This window comes from Apteryx mantelli, chromosome 2 (genome assembly GCF_036417845.1).
Source record: "Apteryx mantelli isolate bAptMan1 chromosome 2, bAptMan1.hap1, whole genome shotgun sequence".
Taxonomy (NCBI): Eukaryota; Metazoa; Chordata; class Aves; order Apterygiformes; family Apterygidae; genus Apteryx; species Apteryx mantelli.
The window spans coordinates 149,526,298-149,548,628 of record NC_089979.1 but is presented as its reverse complement, the minus strand read 5'-3'; the positions used below and the strand labels follow the sequence as shown (position 1 = coordinate 149,548,628).

At 53.5% G+C, this 22,331-nt stretch overlaps 1 protein-coding gene across 1 annotated transcript; it reads right to left on the bottom strand.

The window, feature by feature from the left end:
* Window positions 1-5,790: 5,790 nt before the first annotated feature.
* Window positions 5,791-21,963, bottom strand: BMI1 (BMI1 proto-oncogene, polycomb ring finger). The gene is made up of 14 exons (XM_067291781.1): window positions 21,813-21,963; window positions 20,671-20,782; window positions 20,499-20,562; window positions 20,364-20,398; window positions 19,667-19,747; window positions 11,101-11,234; window positions 10,622-10,718; window positions 9,817-9,872; window positions 9,644-9,694; window positions 9,276-9,384; window positions 9,140-9,185; window positions 8,518-8,616; window positions 7,993-8,073; window positions 5,791-7,910 (listed from the first exon to the last, which is right to left on the bottom strand). Exons 1-14 carry the CDS (start codon window positions 21,940-21,942, stop codon window positions 7,581-7,583), a joined length of 1,425 nt encoding a protein of 474 aa, XP_067147882.1. The 5' UTR covers window positions 21,943-21,963; the 3' UTR covers window positions 5,791-7,580.
* Window positions 21,964-22,331: the final 368 nt, after the last annotated feature.

Sequence of the window (22,331 nt, the reverse complement as noted above, 5' to 3'; positions counted from 1 at the left end):
AGTTTTTAATTCCGGGCATGCCCGACTAAGCATGTTTGGTGGGAAGAGCAATGCGCACACTCATCAGCGATTCAGAGTTTAAAGTGCTTGACTTTTGGAAAGCGGTGAGCTTAAGGGTGGAAAGGTCAGTAAGAGTGAATGGGATCTAGAAAACTGAAGCGCTTTCTAGAAGATACTTTTTTTTTTTTTTGAGTGAGGGATCCCCAACTCCGTGTATACCTATATTAAAACATAATATTTGAATCACTGAAGAGAATAATTTAATTTTCAAATTTAAATTTGGCTTTGCCATTACCAGATTTTAGCAAAGACCCCATCAGAGAGATCATAGCAGTCGGGTGTTCCCTCTCTTTTTCCCCGAGCTTTGGCTCGGGTCTCCAGGAAATCACGATATGCTGGGTCCCCTCTTCGGGTTTTTGATAATGAGTTTAATTTATCAAACCTTGCTATGGAGTAAATTAGTTCTGTGAGGCGATGACAGAAGCGCGGAGGCATTTCAAACGCACTAGAAAGAGGAGTTCTTATTCTTCACCTAAGCGGACGACGCTGGCAGTTCAACAAGCATCTGTAACTCGTAGACGTGTAAATCGTACAGATTTGGCTAGTAGAGATTACTGCGTCGCCATTACACTAGGCAAGGGTAGAATTAAAATAAGAAGGGATAATTAAACTGGAAAGGGGCGAAACATTTCAGGCTGAGTTGCAGGATGGGACCAGGAAACATAAGCCGGCAGGGCTGAGCCCTTTTTACCACGTGCATATGGTTATACCTCTGGTTTCCTGCGGAACCGTCAGCGCTTGTGCAGTACCAGAAAAAAAGACAAATATTTTGGGACGTTCCAAAACTGAAAGCCGGAGCTGAATTTATTCTGGGGAGTTGAAAGTAATGAGGTTCCTTTGTGTCTGTTGCTCCGGGGGAGGGTGTGTGCCTCCTTGGCGCTGAGCGCTGCCCCTATCTACATATGTAAAACACGAGCGATTTACCCACCCATGCTGATGCGATTGCGGGCGCTGGCAGTTCATAACAATGCGCCCAGACAATGCGAAATACGCGGAGCGCGGGCTGCTGAGGCGGCGGTGCCCGGCCAATATTCCGCTCCGGATCTGGGAAGAGCAAACCTGCGCGGCGCCCCGCGCCGCCGCCTCCCCCCGTCCCGGCGCGGTCCTGGTCGCTGCGGCCGCGGCCGCCGGGCGGGGACGCGCAGCAGCCGCGGCGATGCCCCGCTCTGCAGAACAAGGTGCAACGAGAGGCACCAGCAGCGGCAAAGGCTGCAAATCGCTGTCGTGTGGTTGCTATTAGCAACAAATCAGCTGAACAGCCTGCAAACCCCCAGCACCTAGCGCGGAGGTGGCGAGGAGAGCGGCGGGACCGGGAGGCCGGGGCTGCGGCGCTCCGCCGCGGGGCCGCTGCCCCCGCGCTGCCGCGGAGAGCGGCCGCGCCGGCCGGCCGGGGACGCCGCTGCCACCGCGGTGCTCCCAGGCCCCAGGAAGGGGAAGGCAGCCCACTTAAAAGAGACAAAATGGCAGCTCGTGGCTTGCAGGCATCCCTCCGAGCGCTGAGCGCCGCCGCCGCCGCCGCCGGTGCCCCCCGCCGCCAGCCCCCAGGTGCGGGGGGCTCCCGGCGCCTCCCCACGGAGCAGCAGCGCCCGCTCCTCTGCTCGCAGCCCCGCCGCCGCGGGGCCCGCGCGGAGGTCCCGTCCCTCCGGGCAGAGCCGCCCCTCGCCGGCCCCGCACAGCCCCGCACGGCCCCGGCCCCGCACGGCCCGGCTCGCCGAAAAGGCCGCCGCGGGGCTGCAGCCCCTCCGCGCCGCGGCGCCGCCGCTGCCTCGGCCGGGCACCGCTCCCGCACCGCGCCGGGGCCCGCCGTGCCCCCGGCCGCGCCGGCACCTTCCCCCGCAGCACCGTGCTCGTGTCGCTGTTTGCTACTTTGGTTATTGGAGGGAGGGATGTACCGGGGAGGGGGGGGTTGGTTTTCTTTTTCCTTTTTTTTTTTTAGTATCGGCCCGTTTTGGAGGCCTCTTACGGCCGCAGGATCTTTTGCACGGTGTTTTCTCACGGAGCAGAAGGAGCCTCGTCGAGGAGGTGCCGAGCGAGCATCTGCCCCACGTCTAGCGGGAGCGGCGAGGGAGGCCGGGCCTGGCGGAGGCCCGGCTGCAGCGCGGCGCCTCCCGCTCCCGGACGCGCCGCACCGGGGACGCGGCGCGGGCAGGAGGCACCGCGGCGCGGAGCCGGCGCGGCAGCGGAGGGGGAAGGGCTCAGTGCCGCTGCTGGCTGCTCTTATTTTAGAAGTGCCTCTGTCATCGGGGAGACTTCCCCGAGGGCCTTTCTGGGGAGCCTGCCCCGGCGCAGCGCTGCGAGCGCCGGCCCGCGCAGCACCCGCACCCGCGAGCGGCCACGTCCAGCCCTTTGTCTCCGCGGCCGCGGTGCGATATTCAGCTGCGGACCATGAAAGTACAAGCGCCAAATGGCGGCGGCGGCCCCCTCCCCTCGCTCGGGGAGGCCGGGGCGCCCCGGGGCCGGGCCGTCCGTGGGCAGGGCTGCGCCGGCCTCGGCGGCACCGCGGGGTCCCGGTGCCACGGCGGACGGGGACACAGGGCCGTGCGCCGGGGGGCCGCAGAGTCACGTCGCGGTCCCCCTTCCCCGGCGCGCCCGTCCCCAAATTTTCGGGCTGGCTGGAGCACCCCGGGGCCAGGACGGAGGGGTCCGCCCGGGGCCGGGGCGGCGCGGCGGGGCGCTGCGGCCGCGCGCGGGGCGGGGCGGCGCGGGGAGCCCACGCGCGGCCCGTCCGAACCGGGCGGCGGCGCGGGGGAAGTTCCGCGGGCGCGAGGCGGCCGAGCTGCGCAGGCGCAAGATGGCCTCTGCGGGCGGCGGCGGCGGCGGCGGCGGCGGCGGCGGCGGGGCGCGGAGCGGAGTCGCGCCCGCCCGCCCGCCCGGCGCGGGGCAGCGCGGCGCTGCGCGGGGGCGGCGGCGCCCGGGGCCGCCGCACGTTTCCTGTGACACCCGCGGAGCCGAACGGCGGAGCGGCGGGGGGGCCGCGCCGGTCGCACCCCCAGCCCGCGGGCGGCGGGGCGAGGCGAGGCGCGGTGTCGCTTCGGGGCCCCCCGCGGAGTTTCCGCGGCCCCGCGCGGGGGAGGCCGCGGAGCGGCGCGGCGGGGCCCGGCGGGGCGCGCGGGAGGGCGGCGGGCTCCTCCCGTCCCGGCCCCGGGGAAACGCTCCGTTTGCGGCTGGCGTTGCGTGTCCTTCCCGCTGTACCCGTTACGGACTTTCTCTTTTTTAACGCGCGTCGGTGTTAAATAAACACAGCTATCTCCACCCGGACCGACGGTGAGAGCCAGCGTTGCCCGAGCCCGCCCTGGGCCCTCGGGCTGGCGTTTGCGCCGCTGGGACGGCGGGGCCGGCTGCGGGGAGCGGCGGCGGCGGCGGCGCGGGACGGGGCGCGCTGCGCCGCCCGCGGGTGCCGGCAGCGGGGCGCGCGAGGCGCCGCGGCCCCTCCGACGGGAGAGCACCTTCTGCTGGGGGCGGCCTTCCGACGGGAGATGTTCAGAAGACATGAAAAAGAAACTCTTTATAGTAAAATAAAGGAAATCCGTTTCAAGTACCCAGACTAGAAGCAAGAACGTTAAAAATTAACAGCGGAAACAGGAAACACTTATCTGTGTAAACACTGCTTCAGAATTTCACCATATGAAAATCGGGAGGGCGCAAGGTGCTCGGGCAGGCTGGCGCTGCCGCGTCGAGGTGCGCTACCTGCCGCGGGCGCGGTGCCGCGGGCCGCCCCGCGCCGAGGCTGCGATGCGGCGCGGCAGCGCGACCCTCGCGGAGCGGTTTGGTGGCAAAGCCGGGAACTGCAGGAGTCCCCGCGCGGGGCCCGGCCGCGGCTGGGGGCTGCCGGGCGCGGGCACCGCGGCTCGGCGCGGAAAGGTGGCGCCCCCGGCTCCGCGGCCCCGGCCCGGCCGCGGGGCCGCGCTCGGCGCCGGCGCCTCCCGGTGCTGATGCTCTGCGGCGCGGCGCGGCGGGGGCAGCGGCCGGGAAACGCCATTTCAGTGGAAGTTCCGCCGGCGCTTGGTTCGTCCCTGCCGTTGCACTCCGGTGCCCCGCTCACCGGCACGAACCGGCGGGGAGCTCCCCGAAATAAGGCTCTCCGGCAGTGCTGCCGCCGCCGCCGGCGGCCCGGCCGCGGGGAGCCGCCGCCGCCGCCGCCGCCGCCGCCGCCGCCGCCCCTCGCGGGACGCGACCGGCTTCCCGCGGCCGCTCCGGTACCGACCCGCCGGAGACAACGGCGCGGCTCGTTTGGGGCAACACTGCGTGCTCGAGGGCAAACAGCCCAGCTGGGGAAGCTCCTCGCACTCCTCCTTCCTCTTCTCTTTCTGGATTTCTGCTTTCCTTTCCCCTCTTTCTGCCTGCCTTCCCGGCGCCTGCGGAGCTCCGCGTGTCCCCTGTCCCCCCGCTCCCGGCGGCGACCGCCGCCCGCCTCCCCCCGCCCGGCCGGGCACCGGAGCGGAGCCTGAACCGCGGGCGGCTCAGCCTGGGACGGACGGACAGACACAATCATACTTCTCCAGTGGGTGCAAAACACGCCTGCCTCTACCTTCGTCCACATATAGGACAGATTGAGTGTTGAACAAGCTCGTAATAACGCAGCAGACTTTGGCTCTGCTATCCGATTTAAATAAATGCAGTGTCGGATAATTAGAAGATTCTTATGCTCTATTCCTAACTGAATTCAATTCTTTCCAAATAATAAGTATTTGCCTGTATTTCTAATGAAAACCGTTCGCTATATAGCTGCCAAAAAAAAACAAAAAAACAAAAAAACCACGCTACTGTGAAACCGGGAAGGTCGGTTCAGCACAGCTCCGCGAGTAGACCATCAAGATGTTATCTTTGATCGGCTTCCCAAATGCGCTCAGCGAAACACCCGCATCGCAATGCCATCTGCCCAGGGCCAGCAGCAAGCCCGCAGTTTCACACGGCAGCACAAACATCCCCAGCGGCTCCTGCGGCTCGGCGAGAGAGATGCTGAAGACGTTTGTTCTTTTCCTGGCGACCTGGAAGAAGCTGAACGGGCTGGAGGAACTTAATAAACCTCGAAGGGACTCAACCAGCTCCTATTTCATTCCCTATTCTTCGTGGACACTTTGCAAGGGCCAGCAGCAGTTCCGTTTTAAGGCTAAGAGCTGACATTATCAGCTACTTCCAGAATAAATAAGTGTAGTTTGATTAGTGTGTACAATCCTGTTTTAGGTTCAGTGTTGGTCTTTGTGTGAATTAATTCGCACAGTACATTATAAATAACTCATATAGTTGAGGGAATCCTGCCAAGATACACATTCAGTCGCATGGAGAGGTATCTTTACATTATAATGTATTTAGTTCCACTGATGCTTTAAAAAGTAATCCAGAGCAGGACGGGCACAGCGTGGCACTTGCCAGCCCAGAAATCCTGCGCTTCCCTTCTCACCCACCGCAGTCCAGCATGGGCTCAGTTTGGGCAGATAGGAGGTAAAATGCGTGGCTGCCCGGACTGTGAGAATGTACCATTTACTCATTTCCATGAATTATGCGAGGTCAAATAAAGAAGAGCAAACGTTTTCTAGGTAGGCATCCAAAACAAAACATGGCGATTTTTAGACATTTTTTGTGTTAATACTATACTGTTCTGCTCACTAAAATCTTTTATAGACCCCGAAAGACTTTCAATGAGAACAAGATGTTTGTCCTTTAATACCACATTATCAACAAAGCTCATTTGCTATTTTTCAATGAATTATCCCTTTTATTTGTTTATTTCTTTGATCAACTATAAATGAAAGTTATTCGTGTATATAAAACTGAAGTTTTTACTGTTGAAATTGAACTGTACATGTTTACTACAGGAAAAAAATATCAACTCTTGTTTAACAAGACATTATACATCAATAAGCAATAACCTTGTGGAGGATTTGCAATTACCTGGTCTATAAAAACAAGCAGGACAAATAACAGCAATTTATATGCAAAAGTAATGATTTAATGACTATAAGCAAGACAAAGCAATAGAATTGTGCTTCTTTTGCAGACTGGAGACAATGAAATGTTTAACTACAATTTTCCCGTACAAACATGAAACAATATCCATATAGAATAAACACCCTCACAAATGTATAACTGATGGGTGATGAACACACACGAAGTTCGACCAAAGCAAAGCACAAACTGAAAAGTGTTCTGGGCTGTTCATATTTTATGTTGGAAAAGTTCCTTCTACTTAAAAAAAAAATACCCTTAGAAGCCTCTAATAAAATGCTCCTATGTGCAGGCCATTAAAGAAGAGGCATTCTCCACAATTTATTGGAAATATTAAAGTACCTGTTAAATTTTAATGAAGTTAGTACTGTACCATATACATATATATTAAAACAAATTTAGATAAAATGCCTTCATCCAGCGAATTGCTGGCTCCTTAAAATTTATACCAAATAGTTTATGGCTTCTATAATGATCCCATGTGCTTTTAAAAACACAACCCCACCACACAAAATAATAAAAATGTAATCAAACAGGTCAATTACTTCCATGTCCCTTAATTTCTTTTCTTCACTGCATCACTTCAACACATTTGGTAAAGTAAAAATATATCACTTGAAAAAAGACAAAGCCAATAAAAAACTTTTAAGATTGCCAATTGCCTCCAGGTTATCAGAGACTTGAATGTGCTTTCCCAATACTGTAGCTGTCACACACAAAAGTGTTTCTCGCAGTACGAGCAAAGCTCAAACAAGCGGTATCTGCAAGGGTCGAACCAGAAATTTAACAACCATATCATGAGTGCATGAGACACAATATTTTCTTTATAGTATTTATAAATATATCATACAATACTGTTTCCTGTTATGTCATATACCAATATGGCATTGTACAATAAGCATAATGCCATCTGATTCTTACAAAAGCGAATCATTTAAACAAGTTAGTAAATAAAACGGTAATACCCGCTTTTAGGCATACAGATTGTAAAACTGAAGTTTACTTTTCTTTTGATCGGTTCTGCACAGCAACAGAGAATTAAAGATGCAACATAAGAATCAAAATGGCTAATACGCAAAAATTGTTATTCACAGTGACATGGCTACATATATGCATTATTCTATGCATATTCTTTCCATTTTGTTGAATTTCAAGATGAAAAAGCACTTGCTTTCTACAGGTTCACAAAACAGCATAATAACAATAACAATTGAAGAGAACGCAATGGAGGAGTTAGTCTGGATTAACAAACTACTTCCCAGGATTTATATCAACTTCTGGAGAGTCCCAGGTCCAGGTGATGGGGACGGAAACAACTCCACATCATTCCAAACACGTGAAGGTGTAACTTTTGTTTGCTTCCCAGTCCTTTGAAAACAATTTACATATCAATCTTGCGTTTTAATTAACGTCCATATTGAATGTCACCTAGTCCGCCTTTTATAGCCAAGTTCAGTGTCACTACAAAAGAAAGCAATTTGGACGATAGTCACATGTATTAGCATCTATAAAGCTGTAATGGCATGGAGAGATCTATATAAATGAGGGGTGGGGATGGTAGTCTCATTGGCGAGTCAACCAGACGAAGTAGCCGAGGAGCCATTTATGGAGGTTTTCCGCGCTCTGTTGGTGAAGGAGGACTGGTGGTTACTGCTGGGGCTGCTGCTGGTGCCATTCATGGTGCTGGAGATGTGCGGGAACTGCGGGTGAGGAGACTGCACCGGGGTGCTGGGGCTGGGCAAGCACGAGGAGGTGGAGGGGATGCCTCCCGCCGGGCTGCTCGCCTTGTCGCTCCCAGAGTCACTTTCCAGTTCCCCGCTATTATTCAAGCCTTCCCGCTGGTGACTGATCTTCATTCTCTTGCAAGTAGGTCGCACTCGGTACTTGAGGGGGAGCGGCCCGTTCTGCAAGGCAAAGAGAAGACCCGTAAGCACCCTCGCGGGCCGCGGCCGGGCGCCACCGAAGAGCAGGCACGCTGCTAATTACCCGTCTCCAAGTATAAATGTAGGCAATATCCATTAGTGTGTAGTAGTCCTTCAAAGGCTCCTCTTCATACATCACATCGATCTATTTAAGACATTAATCCTCGCATTAAGAAGCGTACAGGTATTTACCAGTAACACATGCTTTTTTGAGGTGAAAGGAGCCCCAAAGCAGCAGATCAGAAACTTTAAAATTTGCTATACCAAAAAATGGAAGGGCAGAGGGGATTTTTGTAAATATTAGCTATTTTTTAAATATGTTACAGAACAATTTCTTGATACCTCAGTATTTACAGCATAAAAAAGTTAGAGGGTCACCAAACTCTTCTGTGAGATATTTTAAAATATGCTCTTAATCCTGTCAACATATTGCACACTCTGGAAAGACTCTGTGGTTACTGTTTCCTGGAACTCACTCAAACAAGCAAACAAAAATGTAAACTAATTTAAGAAGAGTGTTAACCAGCATTAGCAGATTCAGAATATCAAGACTATTAAAAAAAAAAAATCTCTCTTTTCTCTTAGGTACCTGGAAAGTATTAGGTATATCCATTTTACTCCGCAGGAACTTCCTTAGATGCATCACAGTCATTGCTGCTGGGCAGCGTAAGTATCTTTTGTCATTCACCTAATGACACATTAAAGAAAATCAGTCTATTGAGAACAAGCAACTCTTTCCACCAAAGTTATATTCTAATATTCTATGTGATTTTTTTAAATGCACACAAGTTATTAAGTTATGAACTATCGTGTAATGATTTTGAGGTCCGTTTAAAGAACATCAGAAGTAAAATTACAGTTCCAGAGAAAGTAATAAAAAAGCAAGTAATTTTATACATAAACAGATTTATAACTCATACTAAATCTCTTTTCAGAATATGTATTTATTGCATATTAATTTTTTTTTCAGAATGCAAAAAAAATCAGATTCAACTTTAAAAGTAACACTGCAGGTGTTTTTTTATTTCTCAAAGTTGTTTACATATATAGCTGTAAGAAGCTATTCTACCTCTTCTGTACCTAGTACCATAATAGCATGTGTGCTTCTTTTGTTCTGGATACAAATATCTATATATCACGTTCAACCACAAACCTGCTCAAAAGATGTTTGTGTGTGCTATGTTTCCTCTAAGTAAAGGAAAGTTAGTTACCTCTTCCTTTGATTTTTCTTTCTCCTTATTTCCTTTTCGTTCCAGCCTGTGAAAAGGAATGAAACACTTACAACAAACAATAAACATAGCTGCTAACAGTCAGATAAACATAAAATATTGCCATTCTGGAACTTGCCTATTCTGGTCAAAGAATTCAATGGATAAGCTTATTATCTCGTCGTCTGTTATAATTCTTTTGTCTTCGTCAGCCACTTCTCCCCTGTCTTCATTAGAGCCATTGGCAGCTGCGCAGAAATTTCCACAATAATTTACATTTTGAAATTCAAATCAGGAAGAATGGCAATTCTCAGTAACAAGAAAAAAATCTCCATGCTAAGATTATGAATTAAATCCACCTAGCTGTTAAAACAATAAACTTTTATTACGCTGAATTTACTTCTTAAAATTCATTCATGGTAGTACTTAATTTTTAAGTTAAAAAGGAAACAGCAGAGCATCTAGGTTTGTGCTATTTTATTAAAGTTGTGAACAAGAAGCTATTACCATCAGCTGACGGATGAGCAGCATAAAAATCCCTTCTTCTTTTCATTTCATCTAAATGGAAAAGCATATTTTTTTCTTTTAGTGTATACACTGTAACTCCAGGTAAGGATACAGGATAGCGGTTCTGGCTTTGTTTTTCTGCTCTTAAGAATAAAAACGATTTAACTACTTACTTTTGAAAAGGCCTGGTACTAGCTTGTATACAATATCTTGCAGAGTTTTATCTGATCTGAAAAAAAAAATCCAAAACATAAAATTAAGCAGATGAAGCAATATTTTAATCCAAGTGGCTGCTCCTCATTTGTAATCTTTCACAACAATGAGACATCTTCTACAAAGTGGAATGCTACTCCTAAAAAGTTAACTGACAGACTTAATAATCAAACTAACACTGTTTAAAATACTGCTATAAAACAAAAAAAACCCCTTAGTTGTGACACAGCAATTGAAAAACAATTCTCCCACATTGAAGGAAGGCCTTAAAAAACATGTTTCTCCCCCCAAAAAGGAGAGACAGAACACCACAAAGTGACACTGAAAAAAATACTTCTGAAACAAGAAGTATGCTTTAAGAGGGTTCGACTTTTAGCTTCAAAAGTTTCAGCAACAGTTTTCACAACTACAGTCTATGGCTTGACTGAAGCATGTCTGTGAGAAATAGAAAGTGGAGATAAAAACTGTTGGATTGGAGTACATGAGAATAGAAGAGAGGGAAAAGGCGTTGTATCAATGGTTAGCATAGGCAAAAATAGAGAAAAAGACCAACAAAAACTTTCAGTCTCACATCCAGTGAAATCTTCTATTTCAATCAATGACAAAACTCCAAAGAGAGAGCATAGGCACAGGTTAGCTTGTAAATTGACAAGTCCTTTCAGATTTAAATCAGAGATGAAGAGATAACGTCAACACAATTACTGCTAGTCTCCACTTATAAAGTAAAATAAGACATACGTGATATACATTACATCTTTCTCCTACCTTATATTCAAAAGCGGTCGAGTTTTGTGCACTTGGACATCACAAATAGGACAATACTTGCTTGTCTCCAAGTAACGCACGATACACGTCTTACAGACTGGAAGTCAAACACGTAAGGCTTTTAGTAATAGTTCTAGGTGATACTCAAATATGCATAGATAGAGGTGCGATTTTCTAGGCTATGCAAGCTAGTAAATCGTCCATTGTCAGAAGTGCGCTGCTTAAGCTAAACAAATACTCAAATAAGCTGCAATTAACATGAAAAGGAGACACTTGGAGTACATATATTATTACTTTAACAAAGACCGTAGGGCCGTTGTCAAAAAACACTCTCAGGCGGCCAGGTCCCCCCCTTCCCAGGGCTGGGGAGCCGCCGGGGCGCTTGCCGCCCGCGCCGCGGGTGCTGCGCGCTGCGCCGCGCTGCGCTGGGGCGAGGTGCGAGGCGGCCGGGGCAGCGCCCCGCGCCCGCCGGTACTTACAGGAGTGGAGACACTCGATGATGGTCGTGGCATCGATGAAGTAGCCGCCGCAGAGCACGCACATGAGATGGGGGTTTAGCTCGGTGATTTTGATCCTGGTTGTTCGGTGCATTTTGGCGTGGCGCAGGGCGGCTCTGAAAGACACGCGGAGACCAGTGAGGGGGGACGAGCCGGGGCCCCAGGTGCGGCGGCGCGGCGCGGCCCCGAGCAGCGGCGCGGCTCCGAGGAGCGGAGCGGAGCGGCTGCCGCAGCCGCAGCCGCAGGCCGCCGCGCAGCCCCCGCCGCCCGGCCGCCCCGCCGAGGCGCGGCTGGCCGCGGCACCCCGCGCCCGCCGGCCGCGCACCGGCTCTTCCCGCGGGGCGGCGCGGCGCGGCGCGGGGCGAGGCGAGGCGAGGCGAGGCGAGGCGAGGCGGCGGCGGCGGCGGCGGCGGGCCGGGGCGCCGTGCGCGGCGGGGCCGGCGGATCCTCGGCGCGGCGGGCGGGCGGGCGGGCGGGCGGCGGGGCCGGCCGGGCACTGGGCTGCTGGCGAGCAGCACAAAGGGGAACCAGCGCCTCCCGGTGCGGCTGCCCTGGCATTTCCGGAGCGCGGGGAGGGGCGGCGGGAGGCGGGGGGGACACGCACCTCGGAGCGGGGCCGGGCACCGGGCGGCGGGGCCGGCCCGCGAGGGGTCCGGGCGGCTGCCGCGGCGGCTCGGTGCCGATCCGGATCTGCTCCGCTCTCCGAGGGGGTTGCTATAGCAACTTACACTTACACTTGGCATCCTGCCACCGCTGGGAACACACGAGAGCCGGGCGGGGGGGCGGCCGGGGGCGGGCCGGGCCGAGCCGAGCCGGGCCAGGGGGTGGGACGCGGGGCCCGGGGGCTGGCGAAGGGGGTGGAGGAGCCGAGGAGCCCGCGGGGGTCTGGGAGCCCGGTCGCCAGGGGAGGGGCGGCGCGGCGGGGCGGGGCGGGGGGCGGCCCGGGCGGCGTTGGGGTGCCGCCGCCCGCAGGGTGCCGCGGCGGGGCGGGGGCGGCCGCGGGCGCCGCCGGGCCGCGCCGGGCTCGGGGTCTCAGCCTGGCGGAGGCGAGCGCGGGAGGCTCCTCCCGAGCCTCGGCCATTTCGGATCCTCGCAGGGGCCTCTCTCCACGTCGACTCGGTGCGCGGAGCTGCGCTGAGACCGCGGCTCTCCCTCCCCGCCGCCTCCCGCCTCCCGCCGCCGCGCCGCGCTCCGCGCACCGAGCCCCCCGCACCGCCGCCGGGGCGCCGAGCCGGCTCCTGCCCGCGCCCCGGGATCCCCGTCCCCCCGCTCCCCTGCCTCCTCTCCTCCCGTCCCTCCTTTCTCTCCCCCTCCCACTCTTTCTTTCTGTCTTTCTTTCTTTCTTTCCTTCCCCCCCCTCTTTCGAGTCTCATTTGAAAAGCCTCCCGCGGACGAAGCGAGAGCGCTGCAAACTTTTGCAAGAGGTGGAAACAGATTTGCAGCACCAGGGTAAGGTGTTTGGGTGGGGGAAAACAAAACTCTGGATCCTTTAATAAACCTCCTTTCCAGCAATGAAACGCACAGAGGAAAAAAAAGAAAAAAGCCCAAACCGACTTTAAACGGTACATTAGTGACAACATGCAAAGGACCATGTGACCAGATCATTCCTAAAGCTAAATCAACACCTTGTCAACACAATGCAGCGACAAGAGTGAAAAACAAATGTCATTTTCACAGTCTGCAACCCATAAACCCCCATCGGAGGCAGTGGCACTAACGTTATATGCACGCATACAACTTAAAATAAGAGGGAATAAGACGGGAAACCCCACAGGGCGGGAAAAAAACTATCAGCTACGCCAACTGCACAGTAAATTATTTTCTGTCAAACAGATCCTGAAAAAATTAATGTAACAATGTTACTCAAATGCAAAGTATTCATTCTCCCATGTCAGTGCTCGCAGCACACCAGCTAATTTTCCTGGTCCCACTCTGCCCGAGACAGAGCTTACGAGTCACCTCTTACTGCAACGTGTGCTTTGAGGCAGTCTCGAGACACAACGCTGCCTGAGGTTCTCCCAGCTACTCGCAAACTTCGATGTTAGGCAGCGAAATAAGACAATATACCAAGGTTTCTAAAAGCCTTGAATTTCGGCCAAACTGCCCAGGACAGGGGTACAATATTTCTCAAGAAGTGTACACAGCGCCAACGAGCGACCTTAGCAAGGAAACTTCTCTTGCTGCTGCGGGAGAAGCTTTGAACGAGCAGCAGATAAAACCCCCCAATATCAAATGATAGCAAGCAAACAAACAGAAAAGCAAAGTGCAAAAGCACCAAGTGAGACCAGATCCCCAAAGCTGCTCCTAGCCCCGCGCAGGAAAGCAAGACCCACACTTCATTGTACTGCGATTTAAATGTCGCTTCCAGGGTCTCTGACCCTCCACTTTTTACTTTTAAACTGATACCGACGGTTTGCTTTTCCCAGAAAAGGCTGCTGTGCCTCAGTCTCTGAAGAGTACAGGACTGTGAAGCCAGCGACTCTGAGGTCTCTTTAGGTACTCAGATATGGACAGACTGCTTTCACGGTTCTGTGTTTTATTTGTTAAAAGCAATACCTTATCGTTCATAACTACGTAAACTAAAAACCCAGCAGTGACCGAGGTCACACAAGCCGCCTAATTTCGAATTCCCTCCCAGCCCTGACATCCTGGCACAAACCTTTTAAGACATTAACACGTTTTATTTCACGCAAGCGTAGCCCCTTCCTAAAAGGAGGAGGATTAAATTCAACCGTGAAACTTGTTTTGTCGAAGCAACCCCTAAACGCGGGTTATTTATTGCCCAAAGTTAGCACATTTTCAACAAGCGATGAGTTATCTTTGAAATCAGTGATTTTACCCAAAAGCCTAACCTCTCCCCAAAGCCACCCGCGCAGACCCACGCGTGCGGGGGGGCTCTGTGCGCCTGCCACACACACGCAGCAGTGCGTCCCGCTGCAGCAACCTGAAGGCAGTACTGGGGACGAGGCAAAGCCTTGCAGACTCTTCAGCTCGCGGTGGTAGCACGGGGCGTACCAACACTTCACACAGGCAGTGCAAACAGCCTCTTCACCAGGGTAATATATATTTACACACTGACACACGGAACAACTCAACGTAAAATATATGAAGATAATACTCGCTAGAAGTAAACAGCGCCAGCCAACTGATTATTTAGAGGCCTTAAATGGGTTATGTCAAAATGAAGAAAAGCAGAAGTACATTCCCCTGCTAAGAATCAGCTACATTATTAAAAATCTATAAATGCAATCAGCTATCAAACCTGGTTTGACAGGTCTCTGAGAGAAAATACACAAAAAATATAGAAAGATCATTCAGATAGGTTTGTGTACTTTGCACCTATATCCACTCGGAAAACTCTCTCATCAGTTATAAAGAAGCTGTCATGCTACATCTTCACCTATTATCAATAAGATTTACTTTCCTATGAAGTCTATTATTACTCTCTCACTTAAGAATGTCCACATATGTTTTAAAGGAGGGATAGTGTTTCTTTCAAAGAACGCATGTGTAGCTCAAATATCTTTGCCCAGCATCCTGCAGCAAGGAAAGACCTGAATAATGGCAACAGAGTGTAAAAAGACCCCAAGCCTTTAAATCACCTCCCTAAAACTCACTATCTGAACTACACAATCCGTCTACTCCAAAAAATATTAAAATGATAATTTTGTAGCTATCTGCCTGATCAGGTAGGTCAACGCTTCGTATCTCTGGCAAACTGCAAAAAAGAGCCTGCCTTGCTAGTTTACCGGACGTGCTGTAACTAGGTACTCTCAGTACATTCAAGAGACTGCACTTCCAGAACCCCCCTGGTCTTTGGGACAGTCCCATAAAATAAGCTACTCTGACCACTACAGACTATGCAAAAATCCATTTGATGCTCAGCTGGCAGCTGGGTACACATGCCTAGATTTTCTTGAACTTTTTTGGAGGGTGGAGGAGTGAATCAAAGTTTCTAGATGCTGAAAAGTGACTATCTCACTTTTGCAGAAATGCGATTTTTCTGCTCTTTTTTACCTCTTTATTTGCAAATATTTGCAGTAAACACATAGAAACGACGCAGGTTATATACTACCAAGGCCATACAATTACACAAACACACACAATCAACTTTCTAGTGCTACCTCTAAACAGCATGACGAGCCAACTCGTGACACGTTTAAGACTCGACAAAGGATTTCACGTTAATTTACCCTTCCCGGGCTCAGGAGAAAAAATACCAGTCAGAGAAAAGAAATTCAAAAAAACCACTATGTGCTACAGGCATATCACCTTTGCTCCAAAGGCTCTAGCAAATTGCACACCCCAATTCCCAAGGATCACAGTCAAATTGCTATCTCTGCAAACAAGTTATTTCTCAAATTTGGTCACCCCTGTCCTCTCCCAGAAGGTATAAACCTAAAAACTTTAGCATTTTAAGCACAAATGTAAGAGGAGACACTGGAAACAACTGGGAACCGCCATCTTACAAACCATCAAATTTCACACAAGTACTTGTCCAACTTAAGTTAATAACATTTTCTGTTGGCTGCCCCGAAGCCTAACAACCCCTCCAAGGGGATCGCTACCCCCCACTGGCCCTATATCTATAAAATGGGTGCGTTATCTGGCATTTTAACCTCCCCCAGACACATTTATTTCGGAGAGGACTGAAATCACTTGACCCAGGCAGCTCCAGATTTCATGAACGTCCCTGTTTAATCAAAATCTGCCTTTAAACAAAGGGCGCTCAGGCCGGGATGGCACCAGGGGCTGGAAATATAAATATTCTCCTCGGGGACCATGTGCACAGAAACATTTTAGGGGGCATCTGGAGAAAGAAAGGAACTAAAATTTGCAAATGTGGGTGCGTACCGAAAGCGAGTACACAGGCTGCTGCTGCTGCTGCTGCTGCTGCGTGTCTATATGTGTGTGTGTGTGTGTGTGGTTGGAGCAGACTGTCAGCGCTTTTCCCATACGGAGAGCTTGGGGGACACCTAGGCTCCCCTTTGCAGCCCCCAAACCAGCCGAAAACCGCCGCGAAGCCCCCTCAGCCCCCCGCCCTTGGTAAGGAGACACCTCGCTTTATACATACCCGGAAAAAGGAGCCGGTGGGTGATGATCGGAGCGGCCAAAAAAGACAATGAAAGTTAAAAGTCGTTCAGCAGAAAATGAATGTGAGCCAAGCGGCCATCTTGAAATGAACTGCAGACGCTGTCAATTGCAATAAGCTTATTGCTGCTGCTGCTGCTGCTGCACTCTGCTCATTTTAGTTACAAAACACCCGGGTTTTCTCCTCTCTTCCACCGACCCTTCTCACTCCCTCTCTCTCCCTCTGAGTTTGCGTTTTGGGTGGCTTAGGAGCTGGGAGCTGAAAGTCTTTCTAATCCGGATGGGTTCTCTCTCCACCAGCCCATTGTCTCTCCCTCTTCCCCCTGCTCTGCCTCTCGGTCTCTTTTTTTATTATTATTATTTCATAGTTGTTGGTGGGGGGAACGGGGGAGGGCGGGTGGAGGAGGGAAAAATGCAACGCTGAAGGCACACAGTGGAAACTGACACCGTCCCCAAAATGGCTCGGAGTTCGCCCGCCCCGCCAGCATCACGTGGGGCTCCTCATTCCTTAAGGGTGGCCTGGGAATTAGCGTCGGTGCAGCCGGAGCCCGTCAGCCCCGCCGTGACCCAGCCCCGCACCCGCCCGCCGCCGCCCCCTCCCCGCCCGCGCCACCTCCCCTCCCTCCCCTCCCCCCGCGCCGCGCCGCGCGCGCCGCCGCGCGCCCCCGCCGCCGCGCGCGCGCGCCCCGCACGCGGCAGTCGCCTCCTTTTCCCCGCCGCGCACTCGCCGCCCGTCCCGCCTCCCCGCCTCGCCACGCTCCCCGCCGCCTCCCCGACCCGGCCCGGCCCTGCCCGCCCGCTCCCGCGCGCGGCCCCGCCGCTCTCCCCCCCGCCGCTCCGACTCGGCCGCTTCCCTTCCCCTCGCCCCGCGCAACATCCCGATTCCGCCTTTTCTCCCCCGCCCGCCCCCCTCCCGCGCCGCGCTCGCTCTGCCCATTCCCGTTCTTTCTTTCATTCCCTCCGCTCCCGACTTTCCGCCTCCCCCGCGCGCGCCCCCCGGCCCCGCTTCTCGCCGCCGCTGGCCGCCCCCGCCCCACGCGCGGCCCCTCGCCCCACTCCCGCGCGCGCCCGCTCCGCGCACCGCCTCCCCGCTGCCCCCGCTCCCCTCGTCCCCGCCGCTCCACCTTCACGGCGGCCTCACGCGCCGCCCGCCGCGCTCTCGCCCCCCGCCACGCACTTGTTGCTCGCTCCCCACGCGCGGCCTCGAGGCCCGCGGCCTCCCGCAGCTCCCCCCCGCCGGCGGGCGGCCGCGCCGCGCCTCCCGCCGGGCACCACCCCCGGCCGCCTCACGCCCTCGCCGCCTCGTGCCCGCCACCCGCCTCGCGCACGTGGCCGCGGGCCGCGCCGCGCCTCGCCTCGCGCGGGGACCGTTGGCGCCGGGGGCGACGCGCCCCCCTCAGGGGCCGCGCGCCGCCGCTTTCCCGCGCAGCGCCGCGCAGCGCCGGCGGCTCCCGGCGCCCGCCCGCACCGGCTCCCTCGGGCGGCCGCGACACGGGGCCGAGTGGTCCGCGGCGGGGCGCGGGGGACAACGTGTCGCCCTCCGCCCGGGCCGGGACAGCGGCGCTGCGCCGCGCCCGCGGAGCGCTGCGCCCGCGCAAGGGGCGGGGGCCGCGCCGGGCCTGCCGGGGCCACGCGCCGCCGCCCTCCCCGCCGGCAGGTGCGGGCGGCTCCGCGGCGCCCGGGCCGGGCCGCGGGAGAGGGGCCGGCGCGGCCGCAGCGCGGGCGCGCAGCGAGACCGCCAGGGCGCGGCCGCCGGCGCGCAGGAGCCGGCGCGCGGCTCCGCTCGGCCCCGCGGGCGCGACCCGACGCCGCACGGTTACGTGAAAGCTGTTCCCGTGCCCGCGGCGGCGGCGACCTGTAAGCGCGCGCGGGCCGCAGGAGCGGTGCAGTGACTAGCAAAGCGCCGCAGGCAGTTCGGCCAGCGCGCCGTGGCGGCGGCGCGGGAGGAGGGGGCTCTGCCCTCCCGCGGAGCTGGTGCTACCTTTAGCGGCGTAGTGCGGGGTACAGGCAATTCACTCAAAAAAAAAAGAAAAAAAGGAAAAAAAAACGCAGAACAAGAGCGAATCAACTTTATTAGATCCCGGAGAAAAATAATCAGTGATAAATACTTAAAGCACACAAAATAAAATAGAAGGAATGCTTTGAAGACACTACAGCTAACTCAATTTCTACCATGAGTTAATTTTCACGAAAACATGACATGAACAAGGAATAGCATCTGCCTTCATGAAAATAGTGATTTTACTTAATTCACATCCAAGAACTCATAAAAAGGTTTACATCGCGAGATGTAAATAGAGATGAAAGACATTTGTCATTTAGAAGCCACTCTTAGGAATCAGAGTACTTCAACTCCACAGGCTGACACCTTCCTTCCATCACATCTGAGTCGCTCTTTCAAGACTTTTTGCAGCATCTTTTAGTTTTCCAACTAAATCCTAAGGGATGAAATATTGTATCAGAATAAAAACATTTTGTAGAAAGTTAGCTAGCAGTAGAACCTAACATTCTTTTACACAGCAGGCCAAGGGATAGCAGCGCTATACCACAAACAAATCTTGCAACTGATGTACAATGCTAGAAAGACAATTAAAATAACCTCACATTTTACAACATAGTAAAAAAGTAGGAATTGAAGGAAAACACCTTTTAATATGTAAAACTGACTAAAACATCACTATTTTTAACATGAAGATTTTATCAGCACCATTATGATGCTTCATGCTAACATTTGGTTGAGGCATTTAAGTCCTACATGCATTTCTAAAAATACTGAAATCATTTTGAGTGCAATTTTATACTAGGACCATTCTCCAGTCAAACTATGTCAGATTCCGCCAAGTGAGCAAACCAAATCAAAACACTTATTTCTAAGTAAAAGAGGAATTTGGAGAAACACGTTAAAAGCAGTGTAAATCTGAAGTTTTAATATCTCCTTTTCTCTATCCCCAATCCCTCTTCCCAGTCTTCCACAGTTTGGTCACTTTCAAGCATTACAATACCTCTATTGTTCAGTTACACATTTAAATCGTTAAGTGAAGATCAACGCTTGTTTCAGTACATTTCTTACATGTCATTAACATCACCGAAGAGCCTTCAGTTCATTCACTATTTTTAATCACCATATATATTTAAATCATTGATCCATTTTGCTTAACAATTTCCCTGCACCACAGGAAAAGAGAGTTTCATAAAACTGACCATTTTCCTTCCAAATAAATATTACAACTACGAAAACAGATAAAATATTTATACAGGTAGAGAGAGCTATTTCCATGCAACTAAAATCAGCTACTACACAACTTTATTTGAGAAGGCAAGATGACTACATTCAGACAATGTTTTGTAGAAGATTCTCTCCTACCCTCCCAATCCTGGATATTTTTCTAAGAGCAGTTTATAAACTTTCATTTTGATTGACAGTAATATATATATATATTCACAACTGGAGCCAAACAATGATGATGGAAAGAAGTACCTGTAATTGCTCCATCGTGCAACTAAAGCTAACATCTGGGTGTGATCCTGAATCACTGTTCTGAAGAGAAAAAAAACAATACCTGTTTTATTAAAAAATGACAGGAGATTGCATTTTTTTCCTTTGAGGGTACTGGGAAAGGTAGATAGACAGTACCTCTACATTTAAGGTCACCAAATATGATGGTTGGTAAGTTTTATGAAGTTGATTGGTCTAAATTAAAAACAAATAATATACAGAAAGTCAGGTTTCAGAACCAAAATAGACTAAGAAAACACCCCGATGTGTTAAGATTACCTTGATCTGATATTCCAAGCACCAAGACACATCAGTTATATGGAGAGGAGATCTGCCTATGCTGAAAAGCACAATAGTTATATGTACCCCACACTAAAAGAAAAAGTCAATTTCCTAAAGCTGTCCATCAGTAAAGTCAAGAACCCTTTTCTGATATTTGTAATGTTTAATAAAAAGTTCAAAAAGTTACTTAAGAGCAGACTACTGAAAGGAGAGAAGAAAGTTTCAACAGTTGTTTTCTAAAGTCTGTAAAAAATTTAAAGAAAAAATCTGTAAGCAGTGTTTCTTGCTTTCATCACTTAAAGTACCTACGTATGTTTTTCAGGACACTTTTAAAGTAGTTGTAACTGAAACTATCTGTGCTGAGAGACTGACCTACCTTCCCAATATGATTTCCAATGTATCCTTGTTTTTCTGGAAAAAAAAAAAAAAACAACAACACATATCTGCTAGATTCAAATAAATTGTTACCAGAGGGGGAAAAAAACAAGTACGGTAAAATTGGTTTAAAAACCTGATATTCGGTGCAAAATTCTTCTATTCTTTCTCTATCCAATTTACAGTCTTCTAGACATGTGCTACAGAGAAAAAGATTTTATGAGTTTTTTGTTAACATTAAGTCAGCAGTATAGTTTACAGTAAGTAACAGCCACTAGAGAAATGAGGTAGCTTCAAAGTCTTAGTACCTTATAGCAGATTTGTCGGCTTTCTGTTTTCCTGCCTCCAGTATACACGTCGCAGCTGCTGCATGGCAATGTTTTAATACCATAGGGTCAATATCTTTCAGGTCTGGATCGTCTAGAATAAATGAGTTACTGATGACACACTCTTTTACGAGGTCCCAGTACATGCTACTAAGGGCTTCTTCTCGCCCTTTGAACGAGGTCTTTTCTCCAAACTTCAAAGCGACGCACGTGCGATGCTTCAGAGCGAAAGCGCCGAGCGCGTAGGTAAGGCGTCAGGGGCAGAGCAGACAAAGGGAAGGAAAGGGTTACGGACACCGCGAAAACCGTGCCACGACGCTCTGATTCACCCACACATGCCTGAGTGCATCGCGTCGCCTTCCCATGCAAAAAAGAAGAAAAAAGAAAGAAAGAAAGGCGTCGCAAGGAAACCTCGCTTTCCCCGCCGGCATCGAGCACCGAGCGCGCTGCCCCGACACGGACCGGGCGCCCGCGCAGGCGGCGCGCGCTGCCCCCGCCGTCGCCGCGCACCGGCCCCGCGGGCGGAGGCGGCGGCGGCGCCCGCGCAGCGCCGGGCAGCGCAAGCACCGCGCAGCAGCAGCAGCAGCCGGCGCAGCAGCCGGCGCGGCGCAGCGCGGCGCAGCGCAGCGCGGCACGGCACGGCGCGGCTGTCCCGGCGGGCACCCTGCTTTAATTGCTTTAAAATTCACCTAATTAAGCGCGCGCGCGCGATGACACGCGCTCAGCGACGCCGTCCCGCCGCGCGGCCCGGGGCTCTGCGCGGAGCCGCCTCCCGCGGCACATGCACACGCGCGTACGGGGGGCACATATATATTTATGTGTGTACATAAGGACGCGTGTATCCGTAGGGGACCCGTCTGCACGCGGCGCGCCGCCAGGGGAGGACGCCCAGCGCCGCCGCACAGCGGCAGCCCCGGCCCGCGGCCGCCCGCGGATCGCGGCCGCCGGCGCCCGCGCGGCCCCGCAGGCCACGAGCCCGGTGTCGGCGGGGGCAGCGCCCGGCCCGCGCCGCCGCGGCGCAGGTGGCCCCGGCGTGGCGCTCCGCGGGCGCGCAACGCTCCGCGGGCGGCAGCCCCCGTGCGCCGCCTCGCGCCCCCGCGGGCGGGCGGGGCGGCGGCGCTTACCGAGGCCGGCGGCGGGGCCGAGGAGGCTGCGGAAGGCGGCGCGGAGCAGCGCGGCGTAGGCGCGGCGGGGGACGCGGCGCGGGTCGCCCAGGAGCCGCCAGCCGCCCTGCGCGTACTGCGACAGCTCCATTGTGAGCGCCGTGACCTTTGACACGGGCACGTGACGCGCGCGCAGCTGATCGCCGCGCGAGGCGGGGCCGCCGCCGCCGCCGCCGGGCGGGAGGAGGCGGCGCCGCCGCCGCCGCCGCCGGGCACCGCCACGGCGGGGCTCCGCGCCGGGCGCGCCCCGGAGCCGCCCCCGGCTCCCCAGGGGCTGCGGGTCTCCGTCGCCGGGGTAGGAGCCAAGCCGCTTCCGAACTGCGCTAGCGAGGCAGGCGGCGAGCCACCCCCCCCCCCTCCGGCGGCCGCTGCCTCCCCGCCGGGCTTGGCGGGCCCCTGCGCGGCCCCGGGGAGCGGGAGGCCGCGGGCCGGGCCGGGCCCCCCGCGGGGCGGCGGCGGCGGGAGTAACGCGAGGATCCT

Coding starts and splice junctions, on each gene's coding strand:
- BMI1 (XM_067291781.1), bottom strand. CDS start 21,942: ATGGAGCTGTCGCAGTACGCGCAGGGCGGCTGGCGGCTCCTGGGCGAC. Junction 9,695..9,816: donor AGTACCAGGCCTTTTCAAAA/GTAAGTAGTTAA, acceptor TTTTCCATTTAG/ATGAAATGAAAAGAAGAAGG. Junction 9,186..9,275: donor GAATTCTTTGACCAGAATAG/GCAAGTTCCAGA, acceptor TCCTTTTCACAG/GCTGGAACGAAAAGGAAATA.